General features: G+C 42.9%; 1 protein-coding gene across 3 annotated transcripts; it reads left to right on the forward strand.

Annotated features, from left to right (window-relative positions):
* Positions 1–602: 602 nt before the first annotated feature.
* OPRM1 (opioid receptor mu 1) lies at positions 603–22,599 on the forward strand. Of its 3 annotated transcripts, XM_081854387.1 has the most exons (5): positions 605–1,448; positions 12,273–12,625; positions 14,384–14,493; positions 14,765–14,904; positions 19,946–22,599. In XM_081854387.1, the coding sequence occupies exons 1-5, from the start codon at positions 1,234–1,236 to the stop codon at positions 20,040–20,042; spliced, it is 915 nt and encodes a 304-aa protein (XP_081710513.1). In that variant the 5' UTR covers positions 605–1,233; the 3' UTR covers positions 20,043–22,599. The 3 variants fall into 3 exon arrangements, with proteins under 3 accessions (XP_081710514.1, XP_081710513.1, XP_081710512.1); XM_081854388.1 differs by lacking the exon at positions 14,384–14,493 and having other exon boundaries at positions 603–1,448; XM_081854386.1 differs by having other exon boundaries at positions 14,384–14,904.
* The last annotated feature ends 3,857 nt before the right edge of the window (positions 22,600–26,456 follow it).

Genomic DNA, 26,456 nt, shown 5'->3' on the forward strand with positions numbered 1-26,456 from the left:
CACTGTGCGCACCTCTCCCTTTCTAAAAAAATATGCTTGATACCATTTATGGAAGGCCATGTGTTCCCCTGTCTCTGGTACGGGAAGCTCACACCTGACCAGATTTTTAATGTTCTTTTTCGTTGCAGTGAGCAGCAGTAGAACTGTGCCCGTTGCAGAAAGGCTGTCCTGTGATTACTATGCGAGGGAGACTTCTGGCAAGGGTATAAATGCGGTTGAGTCACGCGGTCATTGGTCTTCCGGATAAGAGCCCTCTTCGCTTTCCTTTATTTAAAACAAACAAAGCACCAATCTGTTGGCAACCATTGGGCACTGCAGCCTAATGCCATCTCATTGTTCTAGGAAAGCTGCGTGAACGGAAAGAGCAAACTTCGTTACATAATCCAAGGTAGTAGCAGCCCGTAACTCGGACCGCAGACCGATAGTAGCTAAACCCCCTTCCCCTCAACCTAGAAAGCACCGTGAACTCAGCCCTCCGGCCACTCCCTGTGCTGGAACCCAACTCTCACGAACAATTAACCCTCTTCCTGCGATTATTAAACCACCTTTGTCCTGGAGGCTGCTCTGGTTAGCTAAAGAAGGGAGAGACCGGCGGAGGTGGGGGTGAGGAGAGCGCCACTGCTCGCTCGCGAAGCGGGACCGCCTGATCTCAAGCGCTCCTGCCTCTGTGCAGGAGGCACAGAGTCCCTCCCCGCCTCCTCGTCCCATCAGCTGGAGGCTCCTCCTCCCCATGCTTAGCCATCCCCCTGGCACAGGTGAGCGCGCGTGTGCCAGAGCCAGCTGTGGGAGCGCACGTGTGTGAGTGTGCGGGAGCGCGCGCACATCTGGAAGGAGAGAGCGCAAGCTTTTGGATTGCTTCCTGCCGGCTCCTTCGTCCCGGGCTCCTTGGTGACTCCTCTGAGCTCTCCGGCCCTTTTGCTCCGTGCGCTCCTGTCGAAGGAAGCGGCTGCAGCTCAGAGCAGAAGGCAGCGCTTCTTTCGTCTCCCGCCTCGCCACTGGCTTAGCTGGGAGGTGTAACCCACTGGTCCGTCTCCCTCCTTCCTTCTCTCTCCTGCGTCTGGGGCAGCTTTCGACGGCGGCAGGGGTCCCGCCCTCCTGCACTGCAAAGGGGAATTTGCCCTGAGGCTGTCCAGTCAGCACCAAGGACAGCTCCCTGGCCGCCAGCGCCCGCAGCCCCTTGGAGCCTCGCTGTGGTCGGGCGGCCGCTGGCCGGGAGAAGCCCTCTCCGGGACCATGGGGGGCGAACCCTGGAACCTGAGCGAGCCCAACAGCACCCAGCTGTTGTGCGGCGGCCCCAACAGCAGCCTGGAGGCAAGTGGAGGCAGCCTGTGCTCTGCCCACGGGGTCAGCCCTTCCATGGTCACGGCCATCGTCATCATGGTTCTCTACTCCGTTGTGTGCGTGGTGGGACTCTTCGGCAACTTCTTGGTCATGTATGTCATCATCCGGTAAGAGGAAGCGGGTCTTGCAGGGAGGCGGTGGCGGGGTGCGTTCCAACGAAAGGGCCATTCATGCAAACAGGCAAGGGGGGGGGCTGGAGGCAACTTTCGGGGCGATGGCTCTCCCCACCACCCCATCATGGAGACTGGAAAGGGAGGTGGTTCCCTGGTCGTTTTCAGGGTGCTCCTTCAAGAAAGTGCAGCCAGGAGAAATGCAGTTCTTTTTCATTGGTGAGGAAAGACCTGGAGAACATAAGTGTGCCCTTGAGAACCCAAAAGCCGCCTTCCCCAACCCTGCTGGCTGGGGTTGATAGGAATTGTAGTCTCAGAGGGGGCACCAGGTTGGGGAAGGCAGACCTAAAGGTTTGGCAGGGAGGTGCTCTTTGGAAGATCTTCTAAAACCAGCGATTCTTTTTCATGTGGGACCCATCTTCTGCAGAAACCCCTTTGCACAGTTCATGAAAGGAGATATTTGTTGGACACCTTTAAGGTGGACCAAACTGCAGTAAACCAATTGGTGCCCAAGGTGCCGTGGCACTTCTCGTCCTCACCAACCCCTGGCTATGCTTACCACTGCCACCATGTTGATGCCTCTTCCCTCAGGAGGAACTGTATTCGTGGGACTTTGGTGGTGGGGAATCCTGTTGAGAAGAGATGCAGTCATTGCCTCTTGTTTTGATGCCTAAGGACTGATATGCATGACAGTTCTGAAGACTCTGTGCTGGCAGCAAGAAGAAGTGTGTAACTGGAAAAAGAGAGTTGTAACAGGGAGCATGTCTGATTGTGCAAGTAAATTGGTTTGGAGTTGGAGTGGTGGTCAGGTGATAAGAAGACTTTATTTTTAAAAAGAGAAGAAATTCTTCTTGAGTGAGAATATGAATTTTTACGGGTGAAGAGTTTAATATATGTATTAGATAGGAAAAAAAACTTTGGATCATAGCTCTTCCTATATCCAGGGAGAGAGAAAAGAACAAAACAATAACCCCTTCTCAAGTGGCTCAAAAGCAGTGCCTTCTATGGTCAGGTTTGCTGTCTTAGAAATACATGTCTGTACTCTTTTGCCAGCCTCCCAGCTAATAAATCACTTATATATAAAGAGATGAAAACCAACAATCCTTTTGGGGGGAAGTAACAGAATTTGATGGTCATATCCCCCCTCCTACTGACTTTCATACCAAAATGTTCCCTCTTTATTTCAGTTATGAAAATATCTGAATGCCCCCCCCCCTTTAAAGGTTTGCATTTTCTGGGCAAGTAAGCTCCTCTTCCAAAGAAATGTTGTGCAATATTCTTCCACAGAAATACTTCTGTCAGATGCAAGTTTACTGCAAAGAGATTTGTTGCCCATCTTAAGGGGGGGGGGGCACAACACTTCTGTATGTGGAATGGGTTTTCTTGTTGCCTTTGTGAAATTAGATTTCTTTAATGAATGCCAGGTAGGACAGCAATCAAATTTGCTCCTAGCACCCGGCTAACATTTAGGAGAAACGAGATTACAATCAATATCTAAAAGAACACAGCACCATCTATTGAAACGATTGATAACAACAGGTGGAAATGGCTGCTTCTGAGACAACATTGGAAGGGGGGCAGAAAGCAGTTTATTTATCTGAAAAATTCCACCTGGGATGGACAAAAGCCTAAAGAAGCAAAATCTTAATTTGCAAGTAATAAAGGTATTCAGCCATATTTTAAGATTTAGTAGTACCTGTAACAAAATCTTGCAGTGTACCCCTCTCAAAAGTCCCCTTAACTTACTTCCCTGGGAAACTATATAAGCAATAAGCAGCTGAAGTCAGCCTCTTTTTTCCAGCTGACACTCAAAATTCATTGGCAACTGAATTTCATTTCTTTTTGTCGGGGTGTGTGTCCCCCCCAACCCTTGGGTCCGTGTGTTGACATGCTATTTCAACAAACCTCAGAGTTTTCCAAAGCTTACTTATACCACCCTCTTTTTCTCTCAATGGCCTAGTTTTAACTACATAACACCAGCATCACCCTTCGGGTTCTAGAGGGCCCTTAGGCAAGACATGCCCTGTGCTCTCCCCCAGTACTCAGGGGGCCTACCTCCTCACCACCATAATCACCAGCTTCTCCTACTGCTCTCCCCATCCTCTTCATCATTGTGATGACCCGCTTGCTTGCCAGGCAGAGAGCCAATGTGCAAGCAGGCAATGGCATCGACTGCTCCTCCCCACCACCACCATTGGTTGAACCAGAGAGGTGAGTGATCAAACAGGAAGAGGAACAGGTCCAGGGAAGCTCTTGTTCGGGAACTCTTTGCTGGGTCACCCTCAGCAGCTGTCCAGCCATGCCAACACTGGACACCAGCCCTGCATTCACCACCTATGTCTTCTCTTAGCGGGAAGGAGTGGTGCATGTTGTTTATACAGCGCTATGAACTCCTTGCAGGCTGACTTGTATTGCCTTTTTTATTATTATTATTTCATCATTTGGTTAAGAACTGAGCTAACTCAGGTTGCACAAGTAGGGATTGTGAGTGAGAAGCAACACCACCTTTGACAATGATTATCTACTGTTTATTTCAGCAACATCTGCTGTTTATTTCAGCAGCAGCAATAAGAAATCTGCTCTCTCTGTCTCTTTGCAATGCTATTTCCATCTGCCTGGGAGTAAGCCCTACTTGACTCAGTTGGCTTACTTCTTTGCAGACGCATTTAGAATATCATTGCTCTTTCGTTTATCTCCTGTTCTTCCTTTATGGGACTCAGGACAGCATGTATGGGGCTCCCACTGAACCTCCAGGAGTTGAATCCACAGTCCCACACTGCTATAAGACTAATTATTCAAATGCATTTCCTTCCTTCTCATCATTGCATAATGACTTAATTGCTTTTTCAACAGTGGTTAGAGTGCCTGATTAGTGCCAGGGAGATCCAATTCAAATCTCCACTCAGCCATTGAGGTAACTAGTTGGCCTTGTTATGACAATAAAATAGAAAAAACATTGTGAGCTACTGAAAGGTCTTTGGAGGAAGGGTAGAATAGAAATTATATATATATATATATAGGTGTGGGTGTGTATTTGAGCTGATGAATGGTTTCCCACTCCATACCCCACAATGACCAAGAGCAACATTTTCATTGAAGGCAGTGGATTTGAATTCTAGGAGGCTCCTTGAGAAGCACATCAGCAGCAACCTCACATACTGAACATACAAAAAAACATTCTTTTTAGGTCTATAGGAAAGAGTAGATGAATTTTGGTGTGAGGAATTTGCATTTCAATCTATACTTGGCTATGATGTTCTCTAAGGCTCAAATTACATGTGATACTCATTCACAAGTAACACCCCCCCATTTTTTGTAAAACTAATTTTTTATTGTTTTTACAGAACATTTAAAAAGTACAGCAGGGATAGTGTGACAATGCATAATCCAGACATTGTTCCTTTTTTAAAAAAAGAAATAAAGCAAAGTATCTGCTGGGAGAGACAATCTTGAGTAGGTGACTGTATAACTCCTACTTTTTCAGTGTTTCATCATTGATTCCCACCCCAGTAGCACCTGTGGGAACAAATATATTGGGACCTGCAGGTCTCCCTTTCTGGAGAGAAAATCAACATGAGGTTGGGGAAAGTGGCATAAGGAGAGGTAAAAGTGAAGCAGAATGGATAATCCCCTTTTTGTTGGTGCTCTGATAAAAATACCAGTCTCCCACAACTGCTTTTTACTTTTTAAGAAAAGAAAATGCAGATCAAGTGGAGGAACATGAGACATACAAGTATCATGGGCACTTTGAGTATGAATGACCATGGGGAACTCACTTTCTCTTGGTACTGTGAGCAGTTCTATAGAATAATAATGGCATGTTAGACGTAAAGACTGTCAATCAGAAGGAACACTTTTTACTGCCATTGGCTGGATTTGAGTAAGCCTTGTCTCTGCATAAACGTGGATAGAGTTACAGTCCCCAAAGTGTTTTTCACTTCCTGAAATTTTGATTATGAGTCATGTTTGATTACATTCCCTGCCGCTGCAATGCAAAGAATTAAGTCATTATTGCAACAGGTAGAAATTGGGTATCCCAATTTATGTCTGCAGCTATACAAAGACCACCCTGCCTGAAAATTGCACAGTGTGAGGACCCTGCATGAAAGGAAGTATATGCAGAATGCTTCCATTCTGGTAGATTATTTTAGATCCATACAGGCAATTATTTTAGGTTAATACAATGACTGAAAGGATTTGTTTAATCCAAGACTGCTCAGAACATCTGAGAAAGAAGAGCATACAAGTCCAGTCAGCCTCCCTAAATCATGGGCTGGAATTTACTCAGGGCATTGTTAAATGGTGGTATTTACTGATGTGCTAATGGCCACCAATTGAGATAACTTTAAAGGGGGATTAGACAAATTCATGAAGGACAAGGCTATACCGTCACAATGGCTAAACCACCTCCAGGTTCATATTCAGCATACCACTCCGTGCTACTTACAGTGAAACAACAGTGGAGAAAGACTATTGATCTCATCTTCTACTCATGAGCTTCATATCTGATGGGCTACTGTGAACAGATACAATAAGCCTTTGGTTGGATCCTGAGAGACACTTCTTCTGTTCTTGATCAGGAGTGGGGAACCTTCTTCAGATAAAGGGCCACATTGCCCCCTGCTTGCTCCAGTTCTGCTCCCCTAGCCATGCCCCCTTGGCTGCCACAGACTGGCCAGTTTGAATAGCGGGCCTGGTGGGAACCCATGAGCCTCTGTGGCGGCCGAGGAGACATGATAACAGCCAGGAAAATGTCACAGTGCAGTGGGGCAAAGTGGAGGTGCTGCAGTGGGCCACAACCGCCACTCACAGTGAGGTCCGGTCAGCGGCCATTTTGGCCAGGCACCTGAAACTCAGTAGGGGCGGTGCTTATCTAACTTATTGTGAGAGGGAGTTCCATAGATCAACGCCCACAATGTTGATTTCCCCTTCAATGATATTGAATTGGGGTATACAGGGTAAAGAGGTCATTAAGGTTTTCTGGGCCTAAGTTATTCAGGGCTTAGTACATTAACCTTGAACCTGGCCTGGTTGATCCACACACACCCTTCCAGGAGAGCAGGTAGCTTTCTTTGTATAAGCTTTGCAAAAGTATTTGCATACTTTGATTATATGACCCAATAACAGAGTTTGAGGGCCAGCACTTCTTTTACCCTAACAGATGGAGGGATAAGGAGAAGCATTGTTTGATCTTTCCATTTACCTTCTTGGCATTTAACTACTAGGTGAACTTGGGCCTGTTCCCTAGAGACATTCTTTGTTTGAGACTGCACAGTTACTGGGATCTGTAAACAAAGACCTGAAAAAGAAACCAGAATGTCAGACTCGTACGATATCAAGAGGCCTGGAAATAGTTCTGCCAGGAACATTCATCTGGATGCAATATGTTGCCTTTGCAAATCCATTAAAATGATTTCAAGCACAAAGCAAATGATTTGCATGCTCTCTTGTCATGTCTAGTGTTGGTGCCAAAAAATTGTCCTTCGGTTTCTCAGAAGCTTTCTTCCTCTGAAAAGGAGGCTTCGATTTTAATGCCCCATCTTCAAGACACATTAGAAATGCTTTAGAAATTGGATGGGGGTGCATTTTTGAGCTTACTTTAGCACTGTGAGGTGGCCAGGGATTGCGGTTTTTTTCATTGTAATAAACATTTATCTAGGCTTTGGAGGGAAGCTGTCATTAATGCCAAGTGTACCCCCCCCACCCCATAAGCCTGTTTGCTGTATGGGAGAGTCAAGTAAGAGAGGCCATGAGCTAGATCTAAACAGAAGTAGAATCAAAGTGTTTGAACAGGTGCATTGGGGGCTATGCAGTCCGTTTCCAATGAGTATTTTTAGGATGGAGCTTTCAGTCAAAATGATAGCAGCCTTTTACACATATGAAGTGGACCAGGCAGTGCTGCGTACTGAGAATCACTGGAATGTTGCATTAGTTGCTATGGATGTAATCAGTCATATTGTCTTCAGTAAAGTTTGCTAAAAGCACCATTTAAAACATGTATAGTTAAAAATAACATCTCTGAGCGATTTTCTTTCAGATGAAATATTTGGTTTTCTTAGTCTGCTGCTAAGGTAGAAAATGAATTGTCAGTTTATTTAAAATATTTGTATAGCACTTTCACACAGCTCAAAGAAAATGTAAGAAAGCATTTTTAAAACAATAATTAAACACAAAACACGCAAAGTAAAATACAAATCAAAACTCAATGATTGTGAGCTGAAATCTGGGCAACCTACCAATTGCTGCAGCAGCCCAAAAACCTCCCTGATTTTGCAGTCTCTCCAAGACGGCTGTGAGGGAAGAGTGGATTCTGACCTCCTTGGGGAGGTAATTCTAAGCTGTTGTGGCAAAGGCTCTAGTCTATGCAGGGATGTTTTAACTCATACAGTGAGGCTCTATAGGGAAGGCTTGAAATCAGTCAATGCAGGGGCTCATTCAGGAAATTAAAGACTCTCTGGTTTGTCACTTCCAGCCCAGACCAAGAAGTGCTTTCAAGGTAGCCAATTCAGCTTGGCGCAGAATTGGCTAAATATGTTGTCACCACTTAATATTTTTCAGGAGGCAAGCCAAAACTACTTCCAATGTGTCTTCAAGGACAGCACATGTAAAGCATATTTTGAAGCAGTCAATCTCACGGCTCACTGACAATTCCATTTGCCATGCCTAGAAAGCATGGGTCCGAGTGGTTTTCCCCTTCCCCCCACTCCTTCCCAAGGGAAAGCCCACTCTTCAGCAATAGATCAGAACAAAAGATCAGAACAGAGTGGCTGGGGAAACCAGGGAAGAAATAAATTATTGTTATTTTTATTGTTATTGTTATTGTTATTGTTATTGTTATTGTTATTATAGCAATCAGCTCTGATTGAGCACTATGTCTGCAAAGGATGAGTACCATCCTTCCTATTACAAATGTAACCCTCACTCAAGAGCCTAGGATCTTGCTCTTGATAGCATCGTGTCTTTCTTGTCAGGATTCAACTTTTTTAACCTTATCCCACAACTTGTAGGCCAGTGTTTCCCAAACTTGAGTCTCCAGCTGGTTTTGGACTACAACTCCCATCATCCCTAGCTAGCAAGACCAGTGGTCAGGGATGTTGGGAACTGTAGTCCAAAAACAGCTGGAGACCCGAGTTTGGGAAGCACAGTGGTGCCTCGCAAGATGAAAAGAATCCGTTCCGCGATTGTCTTCGTCTAGCGGTTTTTTCGTCTTGCGAAGCAAGCCCATTGACAGCTTAGCGGATTAGCGCTATTAGCGGTCTAGCGGCTTTTAGCGATCAGCTGTTAAGTGGCTTATCAGCGGAACAGCTGATAAGCGGCTTAGGAAAGGGGGGGGAGCGAGAAAAAACCGCGGGAACTCGCAAGATTTTTTCATCTTGCGAAGCAACCCCATAGAGAAATTCGTTTAGCAAAGCGCCTCCAAAACGGAAAACCCTTTTGTCTAGCGGGTTTTCCGTCTTGCGAGGCGTTCGTCTTGCGGGGCACCACTGCACTATTCTAGGCACTAGTTTTGCAAAACTGGGACAGGTGCTCCTTGATGTCTTGTTATAATTGATACCCAAATCAAAAGGCACTCTTTGTCTCATATGATCAGCTGCCCAATGACCAAGGTCAGAACTACAGCAACGAGATGGAAAGAAGTGGAGTAGGGTAGCGTTTTGCACACCTTTCACAGGTAAACATGCAGAGATTCCACAGCAGTAGAACCAGGGGTGTCTATTATATTGCAACATTTTCAAATGCAAAAAAAGTGACAATATTAAAAATTCAAGAAGTTGGGGTTCAATGCCAAATAATGTCCAAGATCTGGCATCCTTGAGAAATTCCCTTCTAGAGTTAGAAGAGTGGCTGAGGAAACCCAGGCAGATAACAACAACAACAACAACAACAACAACAACAACAACAACAACAACAACAACAACAACAACAATTTACTACTATTACTACTACTACTCCCTCCCTCCCTTTTAAAATGTAATGTTTAAGCCTTCTGAGCTGCACAGTGTGAAACCGAGTGGGCAATTCCATTCTATACTCACACCTGTGAGGCACCCCATTTAATTCAGCGGGGCTTCCTTCTAAATAGCATGAAGAGAATTGTGCTGTCAGTCTTGGAAGTTGGAAGGGGTGAAGCAACACTTTTAGTAGCTAAGGGTGAGCCTTCAATGCCTGTCTAGATCTTTGCCCCTCAAAATTGGTAGAAGAAGCAAAAAAGATGATACAAAATAAGAAAATATAAACTAGTGTGCATCATTTATACAGATCTTGTTGCAGATTGATTTTTTGCATGGAATACAAACACAGACCATACTGTAGCCAGTAAATCAAGCCATCTCCTGCCTCATCCTGACTGTCTACATTGGCTAGTGATATCTCTTAAAGGTTTCAGTTGCAGCAGGACTTCTCAATCCATCCTGGCTTCCAAGCCCTACTAAGTGTAATTCTGCCCTTAATGGTCAAAAGCCTTAGCACAGCCATTTGCTGGCGTTGCTTATGTACCTGAATGTTAACGTTGCTTAAGAGAAATTTCATTTGGAAAAGATATTAGCAGCCATCTGGGGAAGGCAAATAAAAGAGAATTGGGAGCATCTTATGAGTTTATATTGGAAGGAAAATAATAGATCTTCTGCCAAGTATCTCGAGTTGTACTGCTAGGATTGCAATAAAGAAATACAAATAAAATGCTTGGTATCGCCTCTTTTTTCATTTAGCTTTGGCTTCTGTCATAAATATGTAATAAAAACCATGAAACAAAATTATGAGAAAGTGTCAAAGCGAAAATAACTTTAATCATAGAAAAACTCTGGAGGTGGGTATTACATATTCCATCTTGAATACGGCTCCTTATCTGTCCTATTCTCACTCGGTAACAATAAAGGAGCAATGTAAACACTGCCCTCGCAAACAGGAAATCATCTTTCTTAAATTGAAAAATATGCTATTCTTTATTGGTGTGGAAAAGAGACAACTTCATCATAAAGATAGGACAAAATGCAACATGGCCTAACCTAAGAATATAAAATGTAATAGGGAGAAAAAGAAGAAGGAGGTTAATAGAAATGTAAATGATACTATTTGAGTAGCTGGACAGCACATATTTCTTAACCAGATTTCCCAATAGCTACATAGATGGTTGCCCAGGGCAGCAATTTAGAATGGGTACCAGTATTGCAGCATCAGATAGAAGAGACCTTTCCAGGGAATCATTGGTACGCCTGCTTCTTTTCCTCAGGAATATCATTAGCACAGTTTATAAATTCAGGTTGGTTTATGAATCGTGTGCACATACAGTATAAGTCAGGAGTAACAGGGTCTGGCCTGTTTGGCTTAGCAAATAACTAGTCACAGGGATAGGATTGCAGCCTTTGAATATCAGGCAGGTAGCATAGTCAAGTGGGGCGACCTATAATTTAATTCTAGTGACTTAAAGGAATAAGCTCCAGGATATTCTGCCACAGCAGGAGCACATATGCAAAAAGGCACCATAAATTTAGGGAGATAGAGAAAGGGGTTTCTTTCAAAAATGGGATTTAGATGGGATTGAGTCAGCATCAGAGCCCTAGCTTGAAAAAGAGCTGTCCTTATGCTCTCACAGCCCTACTATCTTCATGCTGATCTCAGGTTTGAGAAGGGGAATGTCCTCAGTGAGGAACCCCCCCCTCCTTTAAGGCTATTGATAAAGGCTCTGGACAAGGGTTGTGCTAACCATGTTATGAGTTAGTGCATTTTCTTTAATACTCATTTTATTTTTCAGTCTCTTTACATATAAAGAGCCCTGTGTGGATGCTAAAGCTGTGCAAAATCCACGTGACTATTGCCAGGTGCAGGACAGGAAGCACATAAAGTGAATTTACGCAACCAGCCAGAGTACATCTCTGCTTAAGCCATGCCTTCCTGTTCTTGATCTCTCTTAGATATCTCAAAACACAGGCATCACGTGCCTTTCTTGCAGACCCCTTTGCCCTTTGAGTTGGGTTCAACGACACTTTGTGTTAGACATTTATTTGTTGCTCTTTGGCAGCATACAGGGCAGTTAAACCCAAGTACCTCAGTGGAATTCTGTTCAGTGGAACGGGCAGCCTTGTCCTATGGGACTGCTTAGCTGTTGTGGCACAAACAGGAGTTTATGCCATTGATACTTAAGAGCATCCCAGCTACAATGAGTGAAGCAGAGCTTTGGGGCTGTGTCCATAGAAGAGATCTAAAATCACTTTGGTTCTCATTGGGTAAGATGCTGTGAAATAGCCACCTTGCTCACCACCTCAATTAAGTGGCCCACAAGAAGAACAGGACAGAGCAAAACTCCAATACAGGAGGGGCATTCTCACCCTGCCTAGAATAGCTTTCCAATGGCATGATGGAGAGTTCCGCTCTCCTCTCTGTAAGAACATTGTTTTATAAGTATTAATAAATAAGTATTTATATACAGTTATATAGAATTATTGCATGTATCTGTTTATGTGCTTGTTCCTGTACGAAACCCAGAATGTATAGGTACAAAATATGTGCATAAAATTATTTATCTAATTATGTGTATAATATGTGAGAAATGTTTATATTTCTACTACTAGAACAGGTGGAGGGAAATAGCACGCTTCTCATCAAGATCAAGGAGAAAAATAGGAATTAGAGATAAAATATCTACAGATAAACTTGATACTGAGCCCCCCCCCCCCGAAAATTCTTTCTGTACCATATTGCTGGACCAAAGCACAAAAAAACATTGTTCTTAATCCCTAGTCCTCAAATCAGACATTAGTCTGGTTATAATTGTGTTTGATCTTGTTATAGCTTTTCATTCTTCTGCTTTGTTGACTTTCTTAGATATACCAAAATGAAGACTGCTACCAACATCTATATTTTCAACCTTGCCCTGGCAGATGCCTTGGCAACAAGTACGCTGCCATTCCAAAGTGTGAATTACCTCCTGGGAACATGGCCGTTTGGTACCGCCATTTGTAAGATTGTTATCTCCATAGATTACTACAACATGTTCACAAGTATTTTCACTCTCTGCACGATGAGTGTGGATCGCTACATAGCAGTTTGCCACCCAGTCAAGGCTCTGGATTTCCGCACCCCCAGAAATGCCAAAATTGTCAACGTCTGTAATTGGATTGTTTCTTCAGCCATCGGCATCCCAGTTATGGTGATGGCAACCACCAAAGAGAGCAATGGTGAGTAAGGATTTCACACACCATTTCCAGATGCTCAGTTATTTCAGCAGTGGCAGGAAGGCAGGGAATGAAGGAGAGAGAAAAACTCATGCAGAAATCAAATTTCTAGGTTAAATTCCAGTTCCAGTAAAAGTCAGAAAATTCAGTAGTACATGTAATTCACAATGAAAAAGGGACTTTTCTATACCTCACACTCACGCAAATGGGGGACTCAAAAGGCATCCACCCCTAAATGGTGATACTTCCACCCTAGTGAGAACTCTGACATTTGGTTCACACATTGAGACACACTGATTATGGAAATGGGAAGTGGATCTTAAAGGGAGGACATTTGCAAATTAATTTCAAGAAAGAGAGGAATGATACCCTCCTAAACATTAAGGTACTTCCAGAACACCCAGAAGTACGAAATTTGGTATACACATACATAAAACATGAGTCACAGTGATTACTGGGAATGCACTGAAATGGGATATTTTAATACCTAATGAGAAATAATGTTTACCTAAAAACAGAGGCTGACACACTGGCAAAGAACAAGCCAGGCCACAAGTACAATGCAAAATAGAGTTGTTGAAGGTTTGTTGGTTCTTCACACACTTCCATCAAGCTGTGATTATGTGGGTAGAAAGAAGAATTTCTAAAAGCTGCAAAGAACTTTATGGTTGCATAAAGGGAGCCTCATTTAGAAGTAGTGCATCTACATTTTATTTTTTGGCTAAATCTATCTCTCTTTATGTAACCCATAGAAACTAAGCAGTTTAGGATACAATCCTGCACCCACTTTCCTGGGAGTAATCCGCTTAGAAGACAGTGGGAATTACATTTACATAAGTACATATAAGGTTTTGCTGTTAATCTATAAACTAATCAGCTAAGAATGGGATTATATCTTGTCTATTATAAAGTAAGCCAGACCATTCCAGTGCGACTTGCTCCCAAGTTAATGTATATAAGTTGTGGTTCATTTAGTGATGGAGACCCGGTTTAAGTGGTGGCACTGTGATTTAAAGGCACACTTTTATATTTAGATTATTTTAGAATTAGATAGCTACTTATAACAGGGAATGAAAAAGCAAGATATTTAGCATGATTTTTTCTAATAGCAGTGAACGACACTTTTTGTTATTAAATAGTAAATTATCTCTGACTTTCTTTTGCTCCTAACAGGAAGGAAGGAAGGAAGGAGATAGCTATGAATTCCACTAAGCTTTCTAACAGTCAAAACGGTGCTTTTTGCCCAAAACTATTGCTGGTCAGTTTAAGGAAGCCTAGTTATGTGAATCTTACCTATTTTCTCTTTTTGGAGAAATGCTTTTATATGGAAAATAGGCTAATTTAAGCCAACAAGACTCTATTCAGGGATATTTTCCTTGCACAGAAGCACTTTATCAAGGTCCCTGATTATGCAGAGGGTTCTGCTCATTTTCAAGCAAACATGAATAAAACTTCTGCAGAGAACTCCCAGTCAACATGAGAAGTTCAGGGACTGAACAGGCAGACATACCTAGGGACATTTGGAGTGGGACTTGTATGTGTGGCCCTGCCCTTATTGACCTTTTGAACACTGAATCTCCCCCTCCCTAAAAATTCTATGTTGTAAACATCACACTAAAAGTCAGTCAGTTTTCTTACAGGCTCGCACCACAGTAGAATATAGTTATGGCCTTGCATGGAGGGGGCAAGAGGAAGAACAGGATTAAATGTAAATAAATAATTCTCTCAAATCTCATTTCTTTCTTTTTCTTTTCCTCCTAGGATCTGTTGATTGCACACTTATATTCTCTCACCCAGCATGGTATTGGGAGAACTTGCTGAAAATCTGTGTTTTCATCTTTGCCTTCATCATGCCTGTCCTAATTATCACGGTATGCTATGGGCTCATGATTTTACGCCTGAAGAGTGTCCGAATGCTCTCTGGCTCCAAGGAGAAGGACAGGAATCTTAGAAGGATCACCAGGATGGTCCTCGTGGTTGTGGCTGTCTTCATCGTCTGCTGGACCCCCATCCATATTTACGTTATCATTAAAGCCTTGATCCATATCCCAGAAACTACTTTCCAGACCGTCTCCTGGCACTTCTGTATTGCTTTAGGGTACACAAACAGCTGCCTTAATCCCGTCCTTTATGCCTTTCTAGATGAGAACTTCAAAAGGTGTTTCAGAGAGTTCTGCATCCCAACAGCTTCAACCATGGAGCAACAAAACTCCACCCACGTCCGACAAAACACTCGCGAGCATGCCTCCACCGCCAACACGGTGGATAGGACTAACCAACAGGTATGACTAGCAGTGGAGATGTCATCTCTGGATTCGGGAATCCCTCCTGGAGATGACATGAATTCTGAAATTACAGTCTTTACTGATGTGTAGCTTCTGGAAGATGTGCCACTCTTTTTGATTTATCTTCCCTAGCTGGGGAGTCATGGAATGATGAATCCAGACATCATCAGACCCAACTGGGTTTTGGGAAACTAGAGAGCTCCCAGATGTACCTTGCATGGCCAGGCCCTTGTCTGTGTATCATTGTGATATTTATTCCATAGCTGAGAAAGGAGGAGATGCTTTCATAGTTTTGGAAGCAACAGAATGTTTGCTATTGCTTAACATTCTAGAACTGTATATATTTTAAGAACTGCCTTGTACCCAGTCAGAATCAATGTAACTAAGGTCTGTCAGCTCTTCTAGCACCTGGCCTTACTGCCAGCCCACAGGGCCCTTGATAGCCCTCCTTCTTTAGACTTCTGACTGGCATGCAATAGACTTTCAGTCAATGCTTTTAGACATGTCTGCATCACCATGATTCATACTACATGAGCAGACCCTGATGATCCATTTTCCTACCATGGCTTTTGTGAACAAGTAACCCGTAGAATTATTTGGTTGTGATCTCACCTTGAAATAGCTATCTATTTTGCAATGGGTCATATGGAAATTCACAATGGGGAGGCGTTTTTGTGAGCAAGCTCAGTTGGGCAGAACTCACAACAAGCCCCCGATCTTCTGTTGAGTATTCACAATTTATTCAGTAGAGGTATTCCCGGTTCTCATTCCAGGGGCATGTGTGTGTGTGTCTTGGGGAAGGGTGTTCTTGGGAAAGATGCCCTCTGTTGTGCTCCTTGGGCACAATCCACACAAATGTTCAGAGGGAAAGAAAAGGCATTTGAAGGATGCTCTTTCTTCTCTTTGCTCCTCCCACTGCTCTTAAGCTTAGAGGGGACAAGTGAAGAGGGAGCAACACCATGGAGAGGGGGCAGCAGGTCCAGGATAGAGGACTAGTGTCCAGCATCTGTCGGTGCCCAACAGTACTTGCCCCAATATCCCAGCCCTGTGAACTACCCAAAGTACAGGTGTTTCACCTTCGTTTTGTAAAGAGTAACTGCCAGGGTTGATTCCCACCACAGCTATCAACCACTCATGTGATACACAGATCCCCCTACTTTCAGAATTGTTCAAACAGCCCTTTCCCCAAGTCTGGCCCTTTTGCATAGTTCTTCTTTATCCTCCATGGTGACTCTCTTCCTCTTCTTAGTAATTCCTCCCCTTTGTCCTCCACCACAGACCACATTTCTGGGGCTCCATGACAGATTTTCATTGTGCATGCATGGTGGGCATTTGCAGTGGTGGTGGAGAAATCATTGCAGAAATAAGGGACAGCTGATCAGACAGTTAACAAGGTTGCTGTTGGTGAAGAGCAGCAGGAGAAGGCAATAGATGCTCCTTTTGCAAGCTGGTTTGGGTCCCCAGATCTAAAGGTGTCAAATCTCTCTGACCAAGTCCTGCTCAGAATTTACCTGAAGTGTAGTTACCACCTCTAAGTAGCAAGCAAAGATATCAAGATAATTTACAAGTATTACTTCATTATCTTGAGACGAGCATTGTGGCTGAACTGAAATTTGATGACTTGGAGGGTGGGGAAAGGGGTCACACTACTAATATTGGTATGGAAATATGGTAAACTTACAGAGGCCTCCTAAATGCCTTAATGTTTCAAGAGGAACTTTGAATGCCCTTGTCTAACAGAAGTACTCTAAAATTGGCAAATTAAAGGAATTTATGTGCCTGGTTCTAAGAAAAGACCCACTTAGGTGAAAAATCTAGGAATATTTATGAAGTCCTCCCACTTTGCCTGTGTGGTTTGTTGAACCTTGCCTTGAAATGGCGACCTGTAGACACTTGTCAATATTGTAAAATTACATTCTTATCTATAGCATTCATAACCACAGAGTTCAGGTGAGTATGTGTGGTTCTCGCCTTCCCTGCTGCAATTTAATCCTCACCACAACAAGTGAGGTAGGTTTGGCTGGATGGCATGATAGGGAACCAGTCCAAGGTGACTCTATGAGTTTCATGGCTGAACAAGGAATTAAACTGAGTCCTCCCACTGCTCTAATTCAGCTCTCCAGCTTTCCATTTCTCTTTGCATTCTTCATTTGAAGCAGTTTTGAGATTCAGGTTCAAGGCCCGTGTCCTACTGCGGCAGTCCAAAAATGCCACATATGCATCCTTTCCAGTATTTATTTTAGCCGGGAGATTTTGCCCAAGGTATTTTAGTATCTGAGGCAAGTGGTGGGATGGTAACAACCCCCAATTCCATGTACAGAAACTGACTGGTCTGACAGCCAGTTCTGATTTCAAAACTGACAATGGGATAGTGTCCTTCACTGCACCTGAGCGCAGCAGCCTAGTTTCAGGTGTTTGGGAGAACACTGCAACTATCATTCTGAAATGTGCAGGCTGTACCCCATCAGAGAAGGTGATAATACCTGCAAATTCTATCCAATTCTGGAACAAAATGAAAAAGATTTTCTTTTTCTTTTTTAATGTCAAATTTCAAAGGTACCCTGCATGCAAACCCCCTGGATATATCTACAGTACCTACAATTTGGCAGGTGTGATCCAATGTGGGGACAGGGCTGCAATTCCTGCAAATTTCATCTAGTTCTGTGAAAAGAAAAGAATCACTATTTTCAGATTCCCTATTATAGTGAAAGTGGGGCCAGGGAAACTTTATTGTTAGCAGATGGAATTTGGTCCCAATTAATGAGTTGAATCGGAAAGATACAGAACAGCTCTGAAACAGACCATACTGCTTCCCAAAGCTACAGATGCATGCTAAATCTTGTGAATGGCACACACGCCCATAGGACTGCAGCTCTTCAGAATGTTCCAAGATTTAAAAGGAACCCACTGTATGTAGGGACATTCTGGTATCATTTCCTTTCAGCTTGCTATACCTCTTATTTATATGACTCATTTTCAAAACTGTTCCATAGTCCTCTAGCAGGTGTAGGAGGAAATGAGAACTACCTTGTATTTTTGTTGAATTTGTTTGTTTTCCCAGCATTTCAACTTTAAAAATAAAACCTTAAAAGTGATGGGGGTGTTTTTACTAAGCAGTAGCAATGTGAGTCTGCAGTCATAAACAAAAAATGCTTAAATACTACTGAAATCAACTGGATTTTAGTGGTCTGAGGATAGGATTGTTGCTACATTACATTCAAAAATAGGGTCAGGTTTCAAACAATAGTTTTTCATCAATGGCTACAGAAAAGAGAACATCTATTAATGCAGTCTACAAAGGACCCATTGAAGCAAAGGAACAATTGTACTCTGTGTTTGATATGTTATGTAACGTAGTGTGTGTTGTATTTTTATATTCTATATAGTCTGGGATGTGTAGGTCCAAATCTTCAATTGGTGTAGGTTAATGAAACTTTGTTCAACTCGGTGAAGATATCAAGATGAAGCTCTGCCCAGCATGCCCCAGTCCTCTGGGTAGAATATTTCATTATTAAGAATCTTCTGAAGTTCTCAACTACAAGTTTGGTAACATGAACCCACAAGGCAGACACTGGACAGTTGACCAAAAGCTTGTCACAAAGGGAACTGCCATCTCAGTTTCAAAGTCCAAATGGATCTACAAATGAACTTTCCCCACAAATCACTCTCATGTTGGCATGTTGCTAGAGAAAGCGAAGATAATGTTAGAAACAATTTATGGAGTGTGAAATGTTGGCAACTGAGGAGAGGGGAGGTTTGCATGGGTGAGAAGGAGGAATGGTGGCGGAATTTGATTCAGTTCACACTGAAAAACAAATCCACACTTTCTGAAACAATATGAGAACTGAAACTTTAAAAAACAAAACTTTCAAATTGCTGCAGAAAAGTGGAGAACTGAATTTAGGATTGGAAATTAAGAACAAAAACTGACAGTTCCTTCCATCCCTAGTGAGAAGTTGTGGGGGATGCACAGTGTGTGTTGGAGTGGGGTGGGAATCCCAACATTTAAAAGGGATCCACACTTTGAATTTAAGAAGCAGATCCATTTTGACATCTTCGTAAACATTATGGTTCTGTTGGTGGTTATTAACTTGAAACCTGAAAAGCAAATATGTTTCTTTGTGTGCACCTTCAGATATTTTCTCCTTTAATCTTGCAACTGACCACCTGCTTTCTGGGATAATAGGTCACTTCCAACCAGATGGGCTTTTAGAAAGGTTTTGAAGTAAGAGAGAGGAATGGCATCACCCAGCTGATCTGAGAGACAGTTCCATGCCTATGGGGCAGTAGAGTCTTTTGAGGGAAGTGCAACATGGGATGCTGCCTTAGAATGAGTCAGGCCACTTGTGTCCATCCAACTGAATATTGTCCATGCTGACTGTCACCACTTTCCAAGATATCAGAAAAGGCTCTCCCAGCCCTACCTAGAGATGTTAGGGCTTAAACCTGTGACCTTCTGCATGCAAAGCTGATGCCTCACCACTGAGAAGCAGCCCCACCCCAGTCAGGAGAAGTGTCCATGTCCACTGCTTCTATTTTCCATCCTGCAGTTCTGTATTTTACACTCATATACTGTTGTGCAATTTTTAGCTCATCCAGTATCAAAAGGAGTCCAGAGAGGCAGGCTGATTACCATTTACACAGGAGTAACTGAGGCTGCAAGATGATGGCTTCTCCATGACTACCAGGGGGAGTGAATGGAATTTGAAGCTTGGGTCTCCTACCAAGCTATCTATTGCCTCAGATTGGGTTACTTATTCTAAGAAAATACATCAGTGATGTATCGGATACATTGCATGTATTGCAGAGATGAAGCATCAAGGTTTACACTGGAACCAGCCTGGGTTCCTCAGACTTTGTTGTTCCATGTTGTCATGTGAAAGGGTATTCCTGCCACCTCAAAATGACTCCACTCTGATTTGTCCCCTGAGAAAGGAATGGCTCATGCTGAGCAAATTCGCCCAGCATCATTTGCAAGCAGGAGGGTGGAGAAATTAGCTCATTTCTTTTCTCTCTCACTGTATTTCTTTCCTTTCAGTTGGAACTTCTGGAAGCTGAAACTGCACCTCTGCCGTGACAGGGCCCCCTGCCGTGTAGCAACCCCAAACCAGTGCCACTGGGTGGCTGTGCTATAAGTGTGGTGGGGATATGGAGGAGACTGGTGCTCTCTCTTGCCCGCCTGCCCCAAGGCAAGTGCCTGCATATAGTATCCATCAGAACGATTTGCTCCCGTGGCAAAATCCCATTGCACAAATAACTTCAAAAGAGATTCTGACCAAATGGGAACTTTGCACTCATCATCTACGGTACTGAGAAACATGATTCTGAGATTAGACAGCCTTACCTTAAACCAGACTCAAACTGCAGTGGCTCAAAGCCAGAATAATCCCATCTGCCCCCTACTCCACTCCCTAAAAGGATCAGAAGTATGGGAAAAGGGAATCCAGTGGAGATTATCACTCAGAAGTACCGTACTTTTCCGTGTATAAGACAAGGTTTTTTTACTCTAAAATAATGTTAAAAATCGGGGGGGGGGTCTTATACATGGATAGTGCATATGCGGTACGGGCAATTGGTTGCAGCTGCGAGCAGGAACTTGTCAGCGGCAATTGGGTGGGTGATTAGTGGCTGCTGCAAAGGCTGCTTAGGATTGGCAGTGGTGGCAGCAATTGGGTGGTTGATTGGTGGCTGTGACAAGGGCTTTTGTGGATTGGCTGCTGCTGTGGCAACCGTGCGTGCAATTGGTGTCTGCTGGCGGTGAGTGGGCTGACACTTGTTTTCTTCTGTGACGCGTGATATTTCAGCATCGGGTGAGTGATTTTCGTGGCTCAACAACTTTGGCAATCCTCCCCCCAAAAATTCTGGGCCATCTCACCCCATTTTCTTAAATTGGAGTCCCCAAAAGTAGGGGGCATCTTATACACAGAAAAATAAGGTATATATCCAATGCATTTGCATAGGACTTGAAATAGTTCATTTTTATCTATATGTGTTTAGTTGTGCAGATTCTCTCCCCCCCCCCAATACAATTATTTCCAACATATCATTCTCAGTGAGAAAAAAATGCTTTTCAAGCTAGCTGCAGTAACAAGACTGATCAAAGCTACCTCTGAGTGTTAGTGGAGGTTGTAACCCTCATCTGTTGAAGTCCTCCATTTCACTAAGATTTCATCCAAAGAAGATTCTTCATCTATATTCTGTGCTGACTTGCAAAAACAATCTCCTTCTTTACACATTTACAAATATTTGAAGTGCAAAATTATGGAGTGAGGCAGCAGATGGAGTGTGGAAAAGCTTTTGTGTTGTTGCTGAATGTATGTATAAAAACAGAAGACAGCTGTGAATATTGTAAAATACCATAGTCAATACTTGTATATTCAGTGATAGATTAGGAAATAAATTATATCCATATATTATTACATGTGCATAAAATAATTGTTTGTGTGTGTGAATAACTACACCTGTAAAGTAGTTGAGCATTTCTAATATACTTAAAATTGATTTACTAATTATGTAGCAGGAAATTATAGATTTTGTTTAAAATTAAAAGATGGGCAGTCATATTATATAAGGTTTTCTGTTCTGTTACCAGTGCCATCATCTGCTCCTCTGTTATATGATAGCAGCAAAAATAATTCACAGCTTACAAAAGCATACTCTGTAAAAAGAAAAAAAAAATCTAATCTCCAGAATAAGCAACAGTAATAATTGTCTAGATAATTTGTAGTTCTATATCATTTTCTACTTGCTGTTTAATGTGTGCTGTAATTAAATGGTCAAAAATTACCCAGGAAGCAAAAAGCACTTTGATGAATTTGTGTGCATTAAAAAAGAAAAATCATATCCATGGTTTCTTTTTAAAAATTTCTGCCACTGCATTTTCATTGCTGCTCTGCTCAGTTGTGGAAGTGGTATCTGCTTAGTGTGTAAAAAAGGAAGTCTACTCTTCATCTTGACTGAGATGATGAAGTTCAGTTACTTTTAAAAGTGAGATCAAGTTACCTTAGCTTTTTGTATCCACGTGTACATGATTATGTAAAAACATGTATGAAAAAGTGCCTTATTTTTCTCTTGCATCTCAATTCTCTTTTGAAATCATGCTTTTTGCTAGCTTCAGCCTTTGGTGAACCAGTTTTTTTGAAATGTATCATGCAGGTTGATGTTACTAACTGTTTCCCGATTTTGACACAAAATAATGCATTGCACCAAATCATTCCCCCAACCACTGGCTCTTACTGGTGTTGAATTGAGTTTCACTCAGAGTAAACCCACTGAAATTTCAGTGGGTCCACTCAGACTAAAACTTAGCTGAACACCATCCCAACCTTTCATTTTTAGAAGTTACCCACCTAACCAACCATCAAAGCTACTAGGCTCAAATCAACCTTCAAAGGAAGAAAGAGAGAAAAGAATGGTAAAATCTAAGGAAGGGTGGAGGGAGAAAGAAATGGGGGTGGGAGTGTCTTCAACAGGAAGTAGGTCAATAACTTAGAGATTCCCAATTTTATTTTATTTTTTTACTCTGAGATAATGCATCATTTAGATATACTGGCCTAAAACCCACCCATCAAGGCAACAGTTAATTCTATAGTGTTTTCTGTCACCTATGCACATGGGCATAGCGGGGGGGGGGGGCAGGGAGGAGCAGCTACCCCCACTAAATTAATAAAAAACAATAAAAATACACAGCAAACTGAGGTTTACAGACACCATTCCTCCTCTTCAAGCATCCCAGGTGTTCACTGGGGGCAACAAACCATTTGCCCTGCAAAGTGTGATTTGTGCCTAACATCAAAGAGCAATTCACAGGAATGGACCTGTTTTGGGACAGGTCATAGAATCATAGAGTTGGAAGAGACCACAAGGGCCATCGAGTCCAACCCCCTGCCAAGCAGGAAACACCATCAGAGCACTCCTGACATATGGTTGTCAAGCCTCTGCTTAAAGACCTCCAAAGAAGGAGACTCCACCACACTCCTTGGCAGCAAATTCCACTGTCAAACAGCTCTTACTGTCAGGAAGTTCTTCCTAATGTTTAGGTGGAATCTTTTTTCTTGTAGTTTGGATCCATTGCTCCGTGTCCGCTTCTCTGGAGCAGCAGAAAGCAACCTTTCTCCCTCCTCTATGTGACATCCTTTTATATATTTGAACATGGCTATCATATCACCCCTTAACCTCCTCTTCTCCAGGCTAAACATGCCCAGCTCCCTTAGCCGTTCCTCATAAGGCATCGTTTCCAGGCCTTTGACCATTTTGGTTGCCCTCCTCTGGACACGTTCCAGTTTGTCAGTGTCCTTCTTGAACTGTGTGCAGGCTCTGGACCAAGAGTCCATTGGATCCTAGATATTGGACCAAGCACCAATCCAAGGTCAGAAAAGAGCATTCTCAATCAGAAAGAAAATAATTTTGCTCAGGTTAAGATCTAGATTAGTCCCAAGACTGATGGTTAGGCCAGGTCAGAGCAAGCAAAAAATAATAATAATTTTAAAATGGCAGTCCTCTTAGCAGAAGAGCCTCAGAATTTTTCCCATTTATGCCAAGAAGAAGTCCAAGGTCACATGTTCAGCGATGCATTGGACAAAATGTGATCTCCCATAAAATATCAAACAACATGAATGTTTGTAGCTTAGTGGGAAAGTATTGCATGCAGAAGCTCCCAGATATTTCCAGGTAGACCTGTCCCTGCCTGAAACCATGGAGAGCTGTTGCCAGGCAGTGTAGACAATATTGTACTTGATGGACCAATTGCCTGACTAAATATGTTCCTATATTCCTATATTCCTAACAGCAAAGTATGTGAGCAAAGGGCAGCCATCAGCAACAAGGAGACTGCCTGGGCACCATCTGGTGGAAAGGCAGGATAATAACAAACAAATACTGTACAGCAAACCAGTTGTGTATACAGCTGATGAGAACTAGGCTGCTGCTGATCTCTCTGTAAATTGTTTTACACATCACTTTTGGCCTCCTAATTAGAGCTACTGAAACACTGCAATCCCTCGCAGCTAGAATCCAGGCAAGTCAGTCCCTGGATTAAAACTAATTTAAGTATGTTTGTAAAGCGCCCAGCACAGTATGCATCTGCATCCTCAAATCTGGCTTTTGAGAATTAACATGTAAAAGTTTTCCTTGCACAGATGTGAGCTGGTTCACCCTAGTTAAGCCAATTCCTGATATATGGGAAGGAAGAGTCCTCCCATCTACAATGCAAACCAGGCCCAGTTTCTTACAGTTAGGGGATAGGGCTCTACAGGTGGAAAAAGACAAGTTTCAGTACTAATAGTAAAAGGGACAAAGCACTTTCTTTACTCCAGAAAGTCAGGAAACAAACATGCAAAGCAGCACAAGTCTTTGGCCTGGAGAGTGAAGTAGCAAACCATAGATATAACTCTGACCAGGTTGTTTGCAAGTCCAACTATTTTCTAGGCAGCAGTTGGCCATTGTCTTAAGCAGCTTCCCCATATCTGCTGTCCCCCAGATGTTTTGGAGTACAACTCCAATCATCACTGACTCATTCTGGCTGAGGCTACTGGGAGTTGTAGTCCAACAACGTTCGGAGGTCACCATGTTGGGTAAGGCTGATCTTAAGGCTCCTCAATTCTAAAGAAAAGCCCAATGACTCTTGCAAGGATGTTACATTATTATTGGAAGCATCTTACTTGTTATCAGATGAAAAACTGAACACAAGAGTAGTCCCAGCAGCCAACTTGTCTAAACAACACAATTAACGTTACTGATCTACCCTCAGTGCTCCAATACTCCATGTCCATTATGAACCTCTTGAAGAAAACATAATTAAAGCAGAGCTCAGAGGTTACTGCATTCAATAGCTCTCCCACATCCTCTCAGTTACGTCAAACCATTATTTCTTTTATGCCAGGAGTAGAACGGTGTCTCTGAGCATCACAACCTCTCTCCATGGGTTAGTCAAGCACAAGAATTTGAAATATTCGTTTGTGTGCAATATCGGAACTGTTTTCAGTACATTATTCAATGTATCTTGCTGAAAGTGATGATGGGGGGACCTTGTATCAAAGCATAAACAAACACTGCTGAACTGTGCTTTTCTGAGAAGGCATGAATATTCATTGTAAATGTGTTACAACAATTTGTGACCTGACTTCTTTGCCCCTGATGCATTAATAAAGAAAAATCTGAATCAAACTTTTTTTCATTTATGTGTGGTGTACAGCAGGTGAAGCTGGTGGAAACAAGCAGCAGAAGGGGAGGGCGGGTGGTCAGGAAATCAGCCATCACTGCGTGGCTCTCCATGGAGACACAGCACTGCTTGTGTGGGCCCATCTCTCCACGGCCCCCACCCCAGGTCCAGCTGCCAAACAAGGTCAGAGATCCTCCCTTCCACTCTCTCTTGGGTCAGTCCATTGGAGTTGTATAGTCAGTAGCACAAATATATTTACAGAAGACTCCTATGCATGTCTATTCAGAAGTAAATCCAGCCAAGTTCAGTATGGCTTACTCTCAGGTAAGAGGATATTGGATTATAGCCCTAGTCACCTGAAGCAACCCAACCATGAAGCAGGTTATGTAACCATCTTCAAGCAGTAAATTTGGGGTATTATTTCCTGTGACACTGAGAGATTGACTTAAAGGGCCAAATCCATTGAAAAATTCTTTTCAGCGAGACTCACTGAAATGAATTGCACAACCATTCGTTGTAGTGGGGCTTCTGACTGGAACTTTCTGGGAGATAATAGACGGAAGGTCCCATACCATTTTCTGCCTCCCGTGTCAAAATATTTTATTGACAATACAACTCACTACAATACTTTTTAGATTCAGCATTCCAAGATGCAAACATTATTGAGGAATATCTAAAGGTACTCATGTACCTATCAGTTTTGAATTGTCCTTTTTTAAAAAACAAAAACCCTGAAACAGCAATGATATGAAAACATCTTTGTCACAAATCAGCTTTCATAGTCAGTTACCGTTACAAAAACCACACACACATAATCTCCTATAATTAGGTTAGATTGCTCAATAAATTCTGCATTCTAATTAGCAATCAAGGCTAGTTTGCAGTTGCAACTAGAACAGGAATAGGTCTTATTAAACAAAATTAGCTTTCATGCTGAGCTCAGCAATAGAAAAGAAACTCAGTAAGTCTGAAACCTCTTTTTTAAAAAAATAGTGTTGGTGTTATGGGAGTGATGGGGTCAGAGCCTAGGGCTTGCCAATCAGAAGATCGGCAGTTTGAATCCCTGCTCCCATTGCTCGGTCCCTGCTCCTGCCCACCTAGCAGTTTGAAAGCACTTCAAGTGCAAGTAGATAAATAGGTACAGCTCCGGTGGGAAGGTAAACGACATTTCCATGCGCTGCTCTGGTTCGCCAGAAGTGGCTTCGTCGTGCTGGCCACATGACCCGGCTCCCTTGGCCTATAGAGCGAGATGAGCGTGCAACTCCAGAGTCGTCCGCGACTGGACCTAACGGTCAGGGGTCCCTTTACCGTTACCTTATGGAGTGAGAAGTACCTGGTTGCCTGAGACACTCAGCAGAGGAAAGGAAGAGAATGTCATAGGACAGTGAAC

Source organism: Podarcis erhardii (genome assembly GCF_964252035.2).
Source record: "Podarcis erhardii genome assembly, chromosome: 3".
Classification (NCBI taxonomy): domain Eukaryota; kingdom Metazoa; phylum Chordata; class Lepidosauria; order Squamata; family Lacertidae; genus Podarcis; species Podarcis erhardii.